This window comes from Anser anser (genome assembly GCF_964211835.1).
Source record: "Anser anser genome assembly, chromosome: 2".
In the NCBI taxonomy this organism is placed as follows: Eukaryota; Metazoa; Chordata; class Aves; order Anseriformes; family Anatidae; genus Anser; species Anser anser.
In genome coordinates this window covers 41,697,113-41,716,288 of record NC_139721.1, presented here as the reverse complement: position 1 = coordinate 41,716,288, position 19,176 = coordinate 41,697,113, and the positions used below count along the sequence as shown (strand labels likewise).

The following is a 19,176-nucleotide window of genomic DNA, read 5'->3' as shown; positions in this document are numbered from 1 at the left end:
GTAACCATAAGACCAACCCTTTACAACACCTTCAATGTCAGTCTTGGGATACATTTATACCAACAAGCAGGGTGACCCAAGAGTCTCATTTGTAGAGCAGTGCCAATTGCCTTAAGCCAGTCTTCACTCCGCATGCATTTCAAAGGACTTTATTTCAAACAAATTCTTACCTGGTTCAGTGGACTGTATGCTTGCCAAGTAACCAAGGTACATGTGATGTGCATCCTAAAGCTGAATCAAAGAACCCCATTTGTGTACCAATGTGCGATGCAAATCCAAGTGTGAAATCAGGGAGGACCGATTTATTTCGAGACCACTCAACTGACTCAAGACACAAACAGCTGTGTCTGTATGCATCCTTACTCTTCCAACAGCTTCCCTGCTCACCAGCATCTCTCAATGCGGGAACATTCACCATCAAGGTAAGATCCACCTAGGTAAACCTCACGTACAGAAATCAATTTAATTCCATTCAAGCCTTGTTATCCTATTCTCATGATAACAACCACAATATCAATGCCTACTTCATACATGCATAAGTAAGATGCATAAGTAAGCAGTCATTAATCTACATAATCCAATTTTAATCCAAGAAGTCATCACAAATTGTCATCCATCATCCCTCTCTCCCCCCTTTGCAACAGTGGTCAAACTTTAGTTACATACAACAAAAACCCAGACTGCAAAAGAAGTTTCCCCAGTTTGTTTTTTGCTTGACAAAATATCCTAAGCTTTCTTGGAGACTTGCACCACACATGAAATTAAGTCACATTCTCTCATCTCCTTCCCTTCTAAAAAGTGAATCACAAGAACATGCTTGGTGTTGCAAATGCCTGTAGCCAAACTCATGTACATGCAACAAGGCTTTTCATATTTCAATCCTATATAATCCTCAATTCATTGATGCTTACATCATCTTTGCTATCAGGTGCTATAAAATACAGAAGAACTTGACAGCCAAACAACGTGAGTTAATGTAAATGGAATACAATGGATTTTAGAATGACACTAAAACCATGGCATTTACAAGTATTTTTAATAATTAACAGAAACACTCCATCAACTTCTGAGTTCACCTATTACTGCACTTTTGTTATTAAAATGAAAAATCATTTGATCTTTGATCTGCAATTTTAACACTGCTATTATTCAGCTCCACTAAGAACCTTAAGTATCACTTCTCATTAGAGGAGTCTTCTCCCTGCCCTCCACCTTGCCCTCTTCTTGTTTTAAAATATCGTCTCAAAAGAGAGAAGTCCCCTACCCAAAATTGCCCCCATACATTTCTTTTATTTACAGTATTAACATTGTTTTGAGAGTTGGTATATATTTCAGTACTGATAATCAACAGTTCTCAGGCATTCCCTACAGAACACCAAGTCAAAGCTTTATTAATTTCTCTGGAGATACACAAGTGGATTTATCTTTGCTTTTCCTGGAAAGTGACAAGACTGATAACCCACTAAGAGAACATTTTTTCTAGGTTGTGACATGGAATGAAAATCCTTTAGTAGCATTCTTTATTATTAGAATAAATACATAAAACAAATGCAATATATTAGCCACATTTTTTCAGATACATTCAGAATATAACAGGAAGAGATAATAGCCATATTTGTCAGAACTAGCTGAACAAATTTTTACTAAGCCAAAAAACACTGGAGGAAAGTTGGAAAGCTTATGCACTAGTAGCAGGCAAAGACCATGAGATTTGTTTCCTTGGACAATTAATTTAACAATTAATTTAAAAGACAAACATATTCTAGTTAGAAGCAGGAACTGCAATGCACTGATGGAAGTGTTTAGCTCCGTGCAGTCGCCGTTTGAGGTTGTTCTGATTGCAATTGCTTTCCAAGGTATTCCCTGAAATACAAAAAAAATAGATTGAGAAACATTATGGAGAACAGGGAGTTGGATGGTGGTGGGAATTACAAAGTAGAGAAAGTGGGAAAAGTTTTTACATTTTACATTTAGAGTTGCTCCTTCAAATAGGGTCTACTAATATCAGACAGTCACTGGAGCTACTATGACAGTATCTAAGCTTTAGGCATCCAACACCTAATCTTCTGAAAATACAGTATGAATTGAACATCAGCAAAACTCTGGAAAAAGAAAAAGCCCTCCTGCAACATTCACAAGTCCTGCCAACTGTTACAGAACACCCATGAAGCCTACAGATTTTTCTTGCTGAATATACATATTAGAGGCTGTGGCAAATTATTTAAAAAGGATCTCCTTCATGTGTTCACACAGCTGTTTTACAAGTAACACTTTGTCAGTTTAACCCATAAATTGTCAGTTTAACCCATACGCTAGCAAAGTCTTCCTGTAGCTAGAGAGACACTTAGGAAATTTAATTTCAAGTTGGAAGAAATAAAAGGTATTAAAGTCAACACTGCTGTATACCAACAGGTCCCTTAAAAATTTTGTTTGTTTGTTTTTGCCTTTTGTTCTGAAGTCTATCTAGGCAGTTATTTTGTATCTGCCCTCTCAACAATCGAATAAACACCAAAGTTTCTTAGCATTTGCTCTAGCAACAATATTGAAATTCTATGGAAAAAATGCACAATTCTGAGTCTTCTCATCTTTCGCTGTCTCCAGTGAAAGCAGCTCAACACTTCACAGAAGCACAAGGAAGCTGAAAGAGGTCTTTAACAGTAGGTGGGTTGAAATTCATTTTCTGTAATAAGCATTAATAATTGCGCCACTGTACCGGTTGAAAGAGAGGTCTCAAGACCTGTGAAATCTAGGCATGTTTCCACTTGCCAATCGTACACTTTGAACCACCATTTTCCTCATTACACAGCTGTTTCAATCTATACGAGTTAAGCATTAGAAGCAAAGGCATGTTCAGAATCGAGTTTAGTAAAGAATTTACTCAGGAGAATGCACTGCTGCTTTAAAAAATCCTTCTCCAAAAGAGAAAGATCAGTTCTTATTGCCCATTCCAAAAAACTGCGTTTCAGTTTAGTGTCTTGTTGATCTGCAATTCCCTATGCATAACAATTTCTATTGCAGAATAAAGTTTAGCACCACACCTGTATCACCCAACAGCATTTCTGTTTTAAAGCTAAAAACAGCTAGAAAAGCAAAATTCCTACAAAATACAATACTAGCTTCAAACTCTACAAGCAATGGTAGTAAATTTGCATGCTGAGCCACACTTTATGATTGAGCACCTTACTCACAGCTTTATCAGGTGTTTCTGCAGGATTGCTGTATTTTAAGGCTAGCACTCAATAGAAATGATCATAATAAATGATATAATGATATTATCACATAAAAATGATATAATAAATGATCGTAATAAATAGGTTATCAACCTCAAAGCAGAGGCTCCTGATGGCAAAAGGAGGAAATAAACTGCTCTCTTACGGTTTGGCAGGACCCAAAATCGTACCACCAAAATAAGTTAAATTTGACAGCCATCCAAAACCACAGCCAGCAACTATGGAATGGTTTCCAAAATCATCAAATCTCCTTCTGCTCTTTCTTTCGTTCTTGCCTACATGCATGCACTAGTTCTACTATTTCTTCTCACATCCAAGCCTTGAAAGCAACTAATGCTTGCACGTAGATAGGTTTGCTTGAAGCACAACAAGCATGCCAAGTTATTTATTCTTAAAGCACATGTGAACCACTCTGAATGTGAATTTCCAAGGTAATTATTTAGAAGTAGGAAAATCAGTCAAGCTAACGATCCTTAACAGTACAGATTGCAAGGCTTACGCCAGTTCAGAAGCATACTCAAGACATAACAAAATCCAACCACGGTGCACTGTACTCAAGAGCCATTTTTGCTGAGAAGGCAGAGCAGGAGAATGTTTTATGAGCACTCAGTGACATATTCAACTTCCACCTGCTGTTGTTAGAAGTACCAGTTAATCTTCAGTTTATCATTTCCAAAATGTGTTTTACTGCTTAACCTAGGACCTTTCATCACCTCCCATACATCTTCCACTAAAACTCAAGCTTCAGCAGCCCCCGTTCTCCCTCCGTTAAAATACATACTGAAATACATGAAGATTTAAGTGCGTGCATATATATATATTTATTTATTTTACACATGGGTATTTCATCACATCATGAGATTAAGCATTACTATAAGCTTCAGTCTTCACACAAGCTGGGCACAAGTGTCCATCATTATGCTCTTACAGATCAAATATTTAAGATTTGACTTATCCTGCAATTATCCTCAGTTAAATTTTAAAATACAAAATGGGATTTTAGAGCTATTGTTCACACCACAGAATTAAAGTTACCTTTAAGAACGCAAGCCTTCCAAACACTGCACTGGAAGATCACGTAGGATGAAAGATGAATAGACCTTGTCACCAAGATAACAAATCACAAAATATTTAAAGAAGCATCTGACACAGATTAGGGGTGCACACTACAGTGGAAAGTAATGAGGAATTCAAGTGATTTTTGAAATAAGATATATACCCATGAATTGGACCACTTCTGCCTATCTTAAGCATACTGTTATTTCTTCCTTTCCCTCACAGCTGCAGGAAAAGGCCAACTTCATTTATTTTTTTTTTTAAAAGCATCACAGTCTTTTGCAAGCATATCAAGTTCCTAAGACGGTTATGCTCAGAAGTAAAAGTATGTGACAGATGAACATGGCAACTACTGGTACAGGTTTGTGCATGCCTGATCAGCTTGTTCTGTAGGCTAAGTACATCCTGCTAACATTTGACATAACCAACTTTGGGGACCTTCATACCCACACAGTCTTGCATTGCTCAAATCTTACAAATTATTGTATGTTTCCCTTCTAATCAGGCCAAGCAGATCTTTCTTAAAGAATACATAGAGTGATATGTTGAAGACACACAAAATTCAAAGTACAAAGTTGTAGAAAAAGTAACACACTGTCAAAATACAGATCAGTCTACAAATTTTGCCAACAATTCTTCCCACTGGAGGGCTGCCTTTTGTCTCAAGGAAGCATTGCATTACAGGATAGAACACTACAAGCCAGTCAGAAATAGTAAACATTTTCACAGTACACACATAGGCTGATTTTTCTTTTGAATCATTTAAGGAGATGAAGGGAAATGAAATTCTGCATCAGTAGTACTGAACACATTTACATATCATGCTTTATGCCTTAACTGCTGTCCAGAAAGTGAAGGAAATGAAAGAAAGCTCCTGTACACTTAACAGTGCTTCCTCAAGCACCTGGAAAATTCTGCCCTTTTCCACACAAAGCAGACTTACCAGTAAGCACATCACTTCAGTACACTCCCCACGCTGGGGCTGCCAAGTATCTACAGAGTTCACTTCTCATGTATTGAGGGTACCTTGCAGCAGTTCCTAGTAGCACTAACTCTGAATCAGCACTAGAAACCACCCAACACAGAACAAGCAGGCAATTCATCCTCCAGCCAGCATTAATAACCAAGATGTAAAATTAATTGAGCAAAAAGGCCCAAGCACCTCAGAGATTTAAATTTGCAAATTTAGCACTTTGGAACAAGTTCTACTCTTTTTCAGTTTTCCTCACACCGGAGCAGAAAGACCTTTATAAAGCACATGAAGCTAATCCAGACAAGCTTGTAGTTACAGATAACTGCATTCAAACATGAAACAATCAATTCAACTTACAAGAGCACAAAATATTACCTCTGCACTGACGAAGCGTCTCAAAACATGCAAGTTAAATATATTACTTTGTTTAAATATATTACTTTGTAGTGACTCAAAAGTCCTCAATAACTTAACCAAAGCTCAGATCAACAGAACTTGAAACTCCACATTTGCCCCCCTATGAGAGGAGGTGTAAGTCATTTCCATTTGCATATTAATCCTTTAATTCATATTACAGAACGAAGTCCTTCCACATTAACAATTTCCCCTTTTTCAGACCTTATTTTTAAACACAGGTTTTCTAGGGTATCCTAAATGCTTTTTCCAACATGGAAAGGAAAACAGGAGCATACAAGAATTTCTTGCATCTCAAATGCTTATTCTAATTTGCTTCTTAATTCAGTTATGCTCATTTAATTGGTTCTGTTTGCATACAAGAAACATGAACACACTGGAGCCAAGATACGCTTAAATGTTACAGCAATCGCAACAAATGCTGGAAGGTCACTTGGGAAAAGGCACAAGGAACTGATCCAACACGTAAACCAGCAAATTCACCAAGTATGGCGTAAGGAGATAACTGCAAACAGGCACAAGACCCTAACTGAAAATTTTATACTAATTCTCAGATTCAGCCAAGGACCATTGTCAACAACAAAATTTATGATAGGAAATTTTTAAGACACACAGACCAGATTTCTAGAGGTCATGTGCTAAAAGGAACAAGCTTTGCAGTTTCAGTAGTATTCCTTCTAGGGTTATATTCCAATTTCCAGTTCAGTTAGTCCATCTTTAAAGGAACACTAATCAGAAGAGAAACTATCAGAAAATTACTTCTTTGGTGACATTCTTCCTTATTATTTACCACAGCACATGAAAATTATTTCTTTGAAAAATAAAAAGCAAACTGAGCAGGATAGTCGATATTTGCAAAATATTTGTTCCACATCAATAGAAAGTCTAGAAATATCAAAGTGTGTTTTATAAATGATGCGAATCTCATGAGAGGAAATAATCATAAACTGCAAGATCCTGGAGAACATATGCACAATACAAACCACAGTCCCTAACTATACTGAATGAACCTTTACAAAGACACATTTACATCCAAATGAAAAGATGGAGCACTCATGCTAAATATCAAGTATGCCTATATTTAATTGGATTTTTGCCTAATTTGTCTCATTCTACCTAGCAACCACACTCTTCAAAAAGATTTTTTTTAATGAGAGAATCTTCTCAGTAATATTTAACTAGCTGAAAAGTTTAAGAAATAACACTGACAACGAAGGCCAAAGAGGATAAATATAACCTTTTGGATTGAAGTCTACTGTGTTAAGCATTATATGTCTGAGTGCTTGGAGAAACAAGAAGGGTCAAACTTCATGGCTGCCAGTTAACTATCATTACATGCTGCACTTCTTGCTACCAGGAGCAAGTAAGGTACAGAAGCTATCTCAGGGGTTACACTGGCTTGGGAGAACAAAATTTATACCTAAGAAAAGAATAATGACATGCTGCGTGTTCAGTGCTAGCTCTAGAACAACACCTTCTAAATATAGCATACTGCAAATTCTAGGCAGTTTCAGATTTTTTATTACTGTCTCTCCGCATACCTAGTCATTTTAAAAGATGAGAAGCAAGTAATTTTGTCTGGGATGTGCACTCTGAAAATAGCACATGAATCTGTTGCATATTCAAAACTTACCTGAATGTGTTGCTTCCTTCAGTATGCCATTTGTTAATTTTATTTCCAATACCATACTTGATTGTGCACCAGTGACACATCCTAACTCCCATTGTTCAGCATCCTCTGTCCTCATACTCTGCACATTGATGCCTATTCACTGAATCACATTTTATTTGAAAAGCCTATTCATTTGAAAGAGGTTTCTAGCTCAGAGCCCACGCAGGTAAAAGGTCCCTGGGTAGACCAGGCATCACACCTGAGCCCAGAGGTAAGAGATGCAATCACTAACAGCAGCTCGCTACTAAGGCATGAGTAGAAAGGTGCAGCACAGTTCAGTACTTTTTTTTCAACAGGAGCTATTGCCAAAGATGCTACCAGTTCAGCCATTACCTTGACTCAGCCACAGGAAAAACAAGCTTGCAGCCAGATTCACCGTGATTTCAGCGCTTGCATGAAAACTGAAGAAAGTTTCGCCTACAGAGGATAAGCTACCACATTTTACTTCACACTAGCATGAACAAAGAGCACAAGTGGCACATCTCAGCTAACTGACAATAGGCCAGTTACTCCCTTGCCATAACAAGTACACCCATGTAACCTCCACTGGTCAGCCCTCCACCCTCCCTCCTACAGCAGCAGAGCACTCGACTTAGCACACAATCTGTACAGTTGGGAAAATAAATCATCTAGGTTGGAAGAGACCTTCAGGATCATCGAGTTCGACTGTTAAAGTGTTATGCCGTGAGGGACACATGCAAGTCCTGTCACTTTAGAACTTAATTTGATACTTTTTTTATTCTGCATCATGAAAACATCACTCCAGCAATAGGTTCCCCAAACCAGTACCTATTACTAGAATGGTCAAGTTGGATGGTCAAGTTGGCCATTGCTTCTGAACACCATCAAAAACAAAGACGCTTCTCACGCACAGAGAAGGCATAAATTGAACAGGACAGTAGAAAAACCCACACCATAACTTCCATTCCAAACTCCCTCATCTGCCGGTAACAGGCTTTTATCATCAGCAGTGCCAGGACTAAACACACAGTTAAGTGAAATTAAAGCACAGAATAAGTCACCATTTAAAGATATTGAGCAATGCTAATGATACCTTCACTACCTGTTTCATCAAATGCATGACCATTTAACATGCAAATGTAACCAGAATATTTCACCTGAATTTACCTCATCAGAAAAACTGACAGCAGTTGCTGCCTTTGCTAAGGAAGTTTTGCCATTAAACAGAATGCCTGACAGTCTGATTTCTTCTCCATTTATCCCTGACTTAAAATCCCCTAAGGAAAAGCCAGCTGAGCAGCCTGTAATGAACTATTCAAATTACTTAGAAGTTAATTGTCTTCAAGTTGAGTTATTAGCAGCCTAATGATACAGCTGTGTTCTAAGCAGAATGCCTCTTCAGCTGCTTCATGACACTCCCCACTCAGGTACTAGAAGTTTTCAAGGCCTGGTGCAAGCCTTTATTTTCTTGTCCTTCTCCATTAGGCTCCAGATCTAGGAAGAATCACACCGCTTCTGTCATGCATGCATCACAAATAGTAATGCAGGGTTGTATCACACAAATTAAATTCAAGGAAAAACAATTGCCTCAAGAGAAATAACTGGAACTCCAAAAGACATAGAAGCAAGTGAAAAAATGCTTATTGTTTCCCCAACTCTGAAGAGCAAGGTAAGCAAAACTTTGGCAATGCCAATTAATCCATATTATGACAAAACAAAGCTAAACAAGTCTAAACAAGTAGGCACTTGAACTGCACTACGAAGCAATTAAAGACTCAAGAACTGAGTTAAGTTCTCTCTCCTCCCCAAATAAGCTACGAAACTGAAGAGCTCCCGATTCATATCAAAACCCAAACCTATACCAAGACAAATTTATCTTCCTACGTACAAACAATGCGTCACTTCTCTAACACAAGCTATCCAATATCATTGCCAAAGTGTTCTCCTTGTAATGGATGAGCCAAGGACAAATCACTCCCAGAGACTCCTTCCAATAAGCATTAAAAAAATTCCCTTGAGAGATGACAATACAAATCTGAAAATGGTGCTAACAAGTTTTCTGTTGACATCTCTGGAGATCTGAAATGAGATTTAACTGCAATCCCTCATTCTCAAGTCTAAAGGTTCACAAGCTGGGAAAGAAAAGCAAGGGGTGAAGTGTTCACGCGATAAAAAGAGCCAAGACTAATCCAGAATAGCAGATTTTATATATTTAAAATTAGTACTCAAGTTGAAAATGAGAAAAGCCAGGCTAGGCATCCAGGAAAACTTCCATTGCCAATGAGGTACACGCTGGAGAAAGACCAAAGATTAACATTTTTATTACCAGATTTGTCAAGGCATCAGAACACACGGCAAGACCGACCTTTCCTCCCGTAGAAGACAAATTCAGTAACTAGCCCTTCCATGTTGTGATCTCTATTTAGAGATAGAGAATTTATGGTACTAAGCATGTTTCAAATATATCAAAACAGCATAAAGTAAGAAAAAAAATACTGCTAAACACAGCCAAGCAGGGTGGAGTGCAATTCACAGCACTGCACTCAGATTAGGTTGCACATCACCACACCTCATCTCCATCTCCACACACTTGGAAATTGAATGTTATTTACCAAAGTTGTCCTTACAGGCAGAGGACATTCACTCTGGATTTGTTGTAGTACATAATTTAAACATTTAAGTGTTTCTCTGTTTTAGGAGGCTGCCCATAGTATGAAAGGAAGAAGCAGGACAACATGAGTTTTATAATACGCATGTGAGTTAGAAAACCAAATACTTCAAAAAGAAAGGGAGGAAACTAGCACTGTTTAATGAAGATACTTTGCAGGGAAAGGGGTCAGGAGGCTTCTGTCACCCTTGATAGCCTGTCTTCTACAGAAAGTAGGTCACAAAGAACCTTACAGAACATACTTGGGAAAATTCCTTCCCCTTACCACTTTCACACTCTTATCACTAATCAGCATTTTAAAAAAAACACACAAGAACACCCAATAGAATTTATAGGTGATTCCAAGAACCAGTCTTTTAGAAATAAAATGGTTAAGGTCAAAATTAAAATAGTTGTTTCTGTCTTCACATCTGTGTTCTGACGTACTCAGATACACTGCTGCATTTTATCCTTCTATAAGGTAACGCCAGATCGGAAATATGAGCTTTGGTTAAATATTAAGTAATAATCAGATTAAGAAATCCTAATCAGTATTTTTAACTCTCCATGCTTTATGTTTAGCATAACTTCAACATAACCTGCCATGCTGATTAGGTATGCAATCACTGAAGTGTTCCAGAAAGTCAGCTCTTCAGCACAGAACAGGACCTTTATAGGTGAGGCACTGGAGAGGCGGTGTGACGCACCAGCAAGTTCTGTGGCAGAACACTCCAAGACTTGAAGATTTTTGGAGCTTTATTAGGGAACTAGTTGACAAGCAATGAAATGGAAAGCCTCGCTTCAAATGCTATTCTAGACAAACGATGGAAGAGAATCTGGTGAGTGGTTTTCAACTTCAACTAACCAGCCAGCCCAAAAGCCTTTGTACTCCGTGGGCTCAAGAAAAACTGCACTTACATCCCTTAAAATGGAAACAGAAGAATACCAGTGTAAAGAGACGGAAGAGATCACAGCAAAGAACAACAGTGCAAGAGAACAGTCAAGCATCCACTTTACAAAAACAACTGTTACTTAAATATTTGAAGTACCAATTCTTACAACTACATCAGCCAAGACTAGTAAGGTTTTCAGGATGCCTATGGACATTCTTACCATTTTTAAGACTTTATAGTTTTGCAAGCCTGAATTGCAGCTCATATTAAGCATTAAGTAGTTCAACTAAGTCCAGAAATTCACTGAACCGAATTACTTATTACTTCGGTCCCATAAGGTCAAGTTACTACATTCAACAGCAATAAAAACATACAGAGAATGTAGCTAAGATCCTACACATCAGCATCGTAGACAAGTCCAGCTCCTGGCTCCACACAGGACCACCCAAAAAGTCAAACCAGATGTCAGAGAGTGTTGTCTAAATGCTTCCTGAACTTCAGGCTCGGTGCCGCGACCACTTCCTTGGCCTGTTCCTTCTTGGTGAAGAACCTTTTCTGAACTATCCACATTACTCTATTGTTTAACAAGTGCAGTTTCACCATATTAAAGTGTTATTCTCACCCACCACCCTTAAAGAAATTGGTTTTGATTTCTCTTTATAGCCCAACATCTCTTACTGTTAGCAGTATATTAAACAAGCCTCACATACCAGTTGTGAACCATCAGCTTCTGCACAGCCAGCAGTGCATTGTAACGAACTTGTTGGTCCTCATGGTGCATATGGTTCATTACTAGCTGTTTACCACCAAGTTGTTCAATCACTCTGAAAGACAGAAGAACAGGTTTTTTCACATTACTTAGCTCCTGGGTAGCTCTCCCATCCAACCATTTCATGTTCAGGGCATTAGAAGTTAAAGTAACACAGTATTCTAATTATTTTATTAGAAGTATTTATTTCCTAACATATACATCCTATTTGACATGTTACCAATGCAGAACTCTCATACTACCTACTGAAATTATATTTTTTGGACAATCCACAACATCAGAACAAAGGTTTGCTACCACTACCATAAATTTTGGAATAAAACATCCATCCAGCAGGAAGCCCTCTTCACAGGAAGGGTCATTTACTTTACCCAGCTTGCTAAAGAATTCAATATTACCTTGAGAAGGTTGGCAGGGTACAGCACTATCAAGTATTATTTAGGGGGAGGTAGCACCCTCTATTAATTGATGATATCCAGGTGACACTTTTTTTTTTTTTTCAATAATGAGTCTCTAATCCAGTCCACCACTGCTTACTGTGCTAGGTATATCAATACCTAAAGGTCAAGCCTAATTTTCATGGCATTTATCGACAAACTGGTACTGCTCACAGGGCTTTTTGCCACACAAACTGTACTATATTGAGCCACAGTTATTCTGTGTAAGATGCTGAACTGGCTGCTAACAATTACAATTTCCAAGAAAAAAATAGTTAAAGCTGCATCTCTTACCACAGATTTCATAGTACTCAGCCAGACCTTAATATCTACACCAAATCCCATACCAAAAGCTGATGAGGCCTTGTATCATATCATGAATAAATTGCTTCATAAATAAATTAGACAGCAACATACATACACCTAGAAAAGGCTGCATCCAGATGATATTACATGCAGCATTCTAGTCTGTCATAATAGCTTGGAGAAAATTTGCAAGAAATGTGTAAACTGATTACTCACCAAGTTGCACAGTGTTGTAGGTTGTTGGTTTTTTTTTTTTCAGATTGGTTCTCTTACACATCACTGAGTAGTTAAACATAATTCCATTAAGTGGCTATCAATAACATTACTCAACGCTACCCTGATATTCTAATCTTGCATTAGCTCTGTTTGTTTTTTTTTGTATGGCCAAATTAATGCATTACTACTGCACAACACACCGTGTTTTTGTAAACTGCAAAGCAGTATAAAGACAAAACAGAGATGAAAAAATTCTTATTTCATCACTCACACAAAAACTATCCGAGAAACCCCAGGGAATATTATTTCCCAACAGCATTAAAACACAAGGATGTTTCATACAAAAGGCGCAGATTCAGAAAAGTGCAGTTGCTTTAAGCCAGAAAATCCTCACCAAGAATTCTCTAAGTTATTAGTAACAAGATGAATTCATCAAACCTGTATTCCTGACTTCGGATTTCTCATATTTCTGTCAAGTTAAGTCTAAAACCACTGCACACAAATACAAGCCTATGAAACGTAATCAAGACCCTTTTCCCCATTACAGGACTGATTTAAACACTTAATTTTCAGGAAGTTAAAGGAGGTAAAAGGGGCAAGAAACTCAAAGCCTTCCTTTTGCAAGGAGCATGCAAGAATCAAATGAAAAGATAAAAACCTATGATCAAATGGAAGTATTTTAGATGACAGGACAACCACTGACATTATGGCTGAGAATACGAAGAGCCCAAGAATGGTGTTACTGCCCTTGCACAACACTTCCTAATTGTACAAATCGCTTCCCAGCTACATGTTTTAGTCTGAAAGGTAAGCAACTAATGAGGAAGGTTCACAGTAAAGCTTATTGCTTCAAGTTCCTAACCTGCTCAACACGCTATTTTTAAGTTGTTTTCCCTCCCCTCAACTTCTAGCCATTTTAAAGTAAAATAGAGCTCAATTGGCCAGTTACAATCTTGGTACATCTTCTGCAGAGACTCTTCCCAATAACAACAGTGCACTACAACAAGATGGGGGCAATTTAAACAAGTTTTATGTTTTAAGTTTTAAAGAGGAGGAAAAAAAATAAATGAGAACAGATTAGACTGTTAAAGCAAAATATATTAATATGAAATCTACAATGTATATCTAAAAACAGACTAAAGTGAAAAAGGGAAAAGCAACCAACCTGTCTCTGAACCACGAGACAAGGAAGGGAAAAGCTTGAGGTGTCAATTTCTTGGATATTAGAGGCAATTTCAGAGGTGGGGTGACTGTAAACAACATTACACAGTGATAACTCCTGAGCCATATGCAAACTGTAGTGGAGGCTGATGTTTAATCTGTGCTTATTTTAATGACAGCAAACATCACATACTTATTTCTGCTGTTATATTCTCAGCAAACACATACTACTGACTCTTATTAGAAGCCCCCAGTGGTACAGCCTTAAGAGTCTGCACTATGATGAAGAATATTAAAGGCAAGTTAAAATCATGTAAGCTGACATCATTAGAGAACAGTCAAACAAAAATGTAGCATTTGACTTAAAAAATATTTTCTATTGTCAGACAGAGGAAGGTCGGTGACCTTTTAACTCCTGAGTCTCTGCCGCATGCAGCTGGTAAACTCAAAAAGTTTCAGGATTTAATCATCCACTTCAACCTTCAAAGGCTTAAAGAGGATCCATTTAAGAGATAAGGTTAAACACTTAGAAGAAAAATTTATTTAAGACGTTTGAATTCTCTCTTCTAAACCATTGACGAGCATCCATTCTCCCAGTGAGTCACACAATGAAAGTGTGAAATGCCAACCAAGCACGGGAGCAGTAAATAGCTATATACCAAATACCACGACGCTAAGAAATGGACTTCTCAATGAGAACTGACACACAGTCCTTTGGTATTTTAAGCTTTTAGCCCTAAAATTGTTTAACGTGAACTCGTTGGATTACAATGAAATTCCTTAAAAGAAACAGGCATTTTAGTTTGTCCTTCAGAACACAAACCTAAATAATCTAGGTCTGTATGTAGAAGACAATTGAAGTATAACGTGATAAAAGAATGTGGATTAGAATGGTATTGAGGACACTTGTCATTTGCCAGTGATCACTCCTTTTGAAGAAGGATACGCTTCTGGATAGGTTTACCAGCCCAGGAGGAAGGTACTATAGCAGCTGAGCAGAGCTGAGGTCCCACCAGGAGTACGTTTTCCCAACCAGAAGCAGAGATACAGGTTCTGTTCGTCCACTCATTTGACTTCACAGCTTCAGTCCAGCAACTGCACGGCTGTACTAGACCAAGCATTATACTACACTTGAATATGCATGCAAGCTGCTTAAGGATTATGCAGCTATCTAATAAAATTGTTTCAGACAGGGCAGCTTGAAACAGGAATATTCAGTACTAATCCTTCAGCTTTGCCTCCTTGCAGGCAGCAGTGTTTCCACCTTAGAAGATATATTGCCTCCACTCCAACACCACTTGTCATAAATCTCTTTTGGAAGACACAGGAGCTAATCAGCAAATACACAGCACTTCTCAGTCTAAGTGGAATACTGAACACCTGATTTTTCTTAGTAGACACAGTTAGTTTGTTCCAATTATCTAAAAATACCTTCAGTTCTAGTTGCTTATACAAAGTCTGTGAGTCTTTGAGCAAGTCTTTCAAGCATATGGCATCAAGTTGCAGTCTGGTCTTCATGATTCTGCTAATGTCAAGATAGCAGTCTACACAAGAAATGTTCATGCCGTTTCCAACATGCCTAGAAAACCATGCCATCTTCCCTGTTAAATCCTATGCAGAAAGCAAAACCTGACAGCTTCATTGCTACAGAAATTAAGTCACACGTCCCCTTGGTGACTGATGAGCATGATTTCTACAAAACTGAAAGGTCACTTTCTGCTTCAGTAGTCTCTTTTCTTTAGAGATGCAATTATTCAGCAAGTAATTTCTTTGCTCACAGAGTTTTAAAATAAAGCAAAGCATATATAGTAGTGTCTGTATATTTTGACTAGAATTCAGGTTTAAATACATCAACATTTTCAACTAAAATTTTTATTTGTATAGGCAAACGAAGACACGGTAAAAATAACATGACAACTGAGTCTGTGCTAACCCCACTGAAGTTACAATGCCAGTTGTTTGTGACAAAAATCTTTTTGATGGTTTTAAGTCACAAAATAGACTTAATCCTTGTGGAAATAACCCATCATTATTCTAAGTGCAATATTTACAGTCCAACAGTTACTGAGGGCAAAAAAACTATGATGATTAAATAGCTATTCTAATTTCTTCCCATGCACATCTGCTGCTTTAGTCTGAAAAACTTATTCAAGACTGCTTTAGACATAGGAAAACAGAAACTAGGTCTTCGATTTCATATATTTTAGAATCCCTTAGCAGTGGAGGGAACCTATCTGTAACACCTTCCCAATGAATTACACTTAAGTCATCACCTGAAAACCCTATGTAGCATATTTTAATATAAATTAGAAAAAAATCAGGTAAAGTATATAGTAGCCAAATGTTAAGCATATTAGCATTTTTCTTACCGTTTCCCACGGGGATAGTGTCGCACATATTCCCCCACATCATGAGCAGCTACAGCCAGCACTTGTGGATCATCAGAAACCTCCAGAAGTTTTGTCAGGATTCTAGGAAACAAACAAGTCCCAGTTTGTTTTGATTTTTTGTGGCTTCCCTCCTCCCCCCACAAACTGATAAAATAATAAAGCTGGCAAACAAAAATGACGCTACTAGTCGCACAAACAGTAAAGCAGAACTTTCTTCAAATATGTAGTTGCATTTAAAACAATAGAGACCTGGCCTTCAGTAACAGAATTATTAAAAGCATTTACTAAATTTCAAAAAGTCCAGCATCACTTGCTTAAGAAGTCAGTCATGGTGGAAGGCAAAAAGAACAGTAAGGTCAACAGTAAGTTTATTAGAGTTAGAAAAAGAGTAAGATGGCAGGTAAGGGAAAATAAAATGATGGTGCTTGTAGTAAAAAGAGGATTGTTTGCCTTACAACATGAGAGATTCTTCAATACAAGAATCTCTCCACATTTCTTATGTTATTGTTTGTTTTTGCTGTTAAGTTTTCTTTTTTTTTTTTTAATTGTAGATCACTGTCTTTATGTTAGCACAAGCACAATACATCTAACTAAACCACCCCAAAATCTGGAGAGAAGAACAGAGAAAAGTATTGCAGTTACTACAGGAAATACCAAGTCTCAGCATTATATACATGTTGCAGTTGGCAGCAGCTAAATTTTTTGTCTGTAATACTAAATATCTAAGAAAGTGCCCTCAAAGTAACTTATCAGACTGGGCTTGATGAAGTCTCAGTGCAAACTGAAATGCACCCGAAGTTCAAGCTCAGTATGTTCACTATCTGCCAACATCACGTATATTTCACTTGACCTCCTGCTTGCTGTTAGGTCTTGCACTTAGTGAATACCAGAGAGATCGCCACATACTATCAGTTGATGACAACGTAGAGAACTAACACCTCTCACAGCAGATTAAAACCCAGACATCTTTTGAGTGCATAATTCCTGAAGTCAGCAAATAAGTCCTTGACCCCAATAAGAACAATAAACTTAAGCTTCAGCTTCACTTCATCTAACAAACTTACACCAAACTTTGTCCCAAGTAAAAACAGACTGGATATATCTCAGTAACTTTGTTTTTCCATGAAATAATACCACTTTCAACCCCCAACTACTTAAGAAAAAAGCTCGTTGCTCAGAACAATGACAAGACAACACAAAATTACAATAAACGTAATTAAAAAAGGTTTTTACCATATGTCAATTAGTATAGATGTTTTTCAAATGAAAGCAATAAAAGATTCAACTGTACACATCTGCAGCTAGATTAAGCTAGAGATATTCCCCCTATCATCAATACATTTTGACCAGTAAAAGCAAATAAACAATTCAGCTTTTGAAAAAGAAAGTAAAAAATAAAGAAGTACTTAGTAAAAACCATCCATTCTAACAACAGCAAGATGATCTGACTTGCTGTCATTCTACATGTTCACGTTGAAATAAAGTATTAAATACAGGCTCACTTCAATACTGAAAATATTAAAGAATTCTGATGCAAGGCTTGAAAACCTACTTGAGTAGTTCATAGTTCTTCTCATTTAATCTTACAGCGTTCTCCCGCCAAAACTTCTCAGACTTGTGTACAGGACTCCACTCCAGCCTTCCCGACTTGAGCTCGGAACTGTACTCATCGAAGGAGCTACAGAACAAGAGACCTGAATGAAATACTGGCTCTGTTTCCACGAATGGAGTCTGAACCATACGCCAAAGCCTGTGCCTAGCAAGACAGAGTTGGAGCACCATTTGTTATGATACATTTAACACAACTGGAAGACTGCTCTCAGCAGCACATGAGAACTGCTCTTTGTCTCAGAATTCAGCTGAAAAATACAAAAAGCCATGAAAGGTAAGAGAGAAATATCTTCAAAACATAATCCCTCCATCCACTCCAAAACAGGTATCCTGAAGGGAAAAAAAACATACAACCCTGTGTGTTTTCGGGAATTTGTCAGCTGTTTTGCATGGTTTCTAGGTTTTAACTTCCCTAATCAAGGATCCTGGTGCCTGTCTTTCATAGAATCAAACTTCTGATGGCAACTACAATGCAGTTCAGTTTACGCACAAAAGCGAGAACTAGGTAAGCACTAGCAAAAACTTGAGTTAACCTGGACAGCAAGATGTATGCTAATTAGTCTTTAGGTTAGACTTGAACTCCTATAAACTCTCTTCTGAAGTTGTTTTCACATAATTATCAGTTATGAAGATAATATATCCAGAAGTGAAGATTTATTTTCTATTCAGCCAGCATATATTCACTTTGAATAGGAAACTTTTATATATAACCAGCATCTCTGTACATTCTGTATCAGCTATCATTTAAGTATCATAATTCCATATATTATACAGCTTTAGAGAAAAAAGTTTTACCAACATCCATGTAATTACACTTTTTGAGAAGTTCATACTTAAAACATACCTAAGGTCTTGCACACTCTCACCGAGCTTGTCCAGTAGAAACTTGATATCTTCACTTATGTCTTCGTCATCGTATTTCTGCTGATCCAAATTCTCTAGCTGCTTTAAGACTTTACACTGAATCATCGCAAGAGCATACTCTTGGCGAGTTTCTCTCTCAGTCGATTTCTCTAGCAAATTCTAGGAAAATAAAAGGTTGTTTTTTGTTTTTAAGGACAGACTGTTTTGACAGACTAGTATCATTGAAAAATTCTTATTGGAACAATTTATTAAAATAAGTGACCATTAGGCAGAATTGAGCCATTCCTGAAATAATGTCTCCGAAGAAGTATGACTTGACCAAACAATAGCTACTTTACACCTACATTTAGCGGTGTCAACTGCCATGGGCTGACCTTGCTACAGAGGAGGAGTACTCATGTGTGTCACTGTGGCAGACCAAGAAGAATTTCAAACAAAAAGACTGGGCTCCAGCTTGCAAGGTAAATGTAATGCAATCATGCAAGACGAAAAGCACAAGTACCACTGCATTCAAGCTTGGGTCACTCAGACCCTTTTCCTCCTAGATAGTATGCTACCTTAAATATAAGAAAGTTT

The 19,176-nt window shown here is 37.6% G+C and overlaps 1 protein-coding gene across 2 annotated transcripts in view; it reads right to left on the bottom strand.

Moving 5' to 3' along the window:
- Positions 1-1,017: 1,017 nt before the first annotated feature.
- Positions 1,018-19,176, bottom strand: part of ATP6V1H (ATPase H+ transporting V1 subunit H) — a 40,553-nt gene continuing 22,394 nt past the window's right edge. For both annotated transcript variants that reach the window (XM_083824822.1, XM_083824823.1), the window contains exons 10-14: positions 18,581-18,759; positions 17,678-17,803; positions 16,105-16,206; positions 11,557-11,670; positions 1,018-1,863 (exon numbers count right to left, since the gene is read on the bottom strand). In XM_083824822.1, the coding sequence (XP_083680948.1) occupies positions 1,803-1,863; positions 11,557-11,670; positions 16,105-16,206; positions 17,678-17,803; positions 18,581-18,759 (582 nt within the window). In that variant the 3' untranslated portion in view covers positions 1,018-1,802. The remainder of the gene's footprint in view (positions 1,864-11,556; positions 11,671-16,104; positions 16,207-17,677; positions 17,804-18,580; positions 18,760-19,176) is intronic.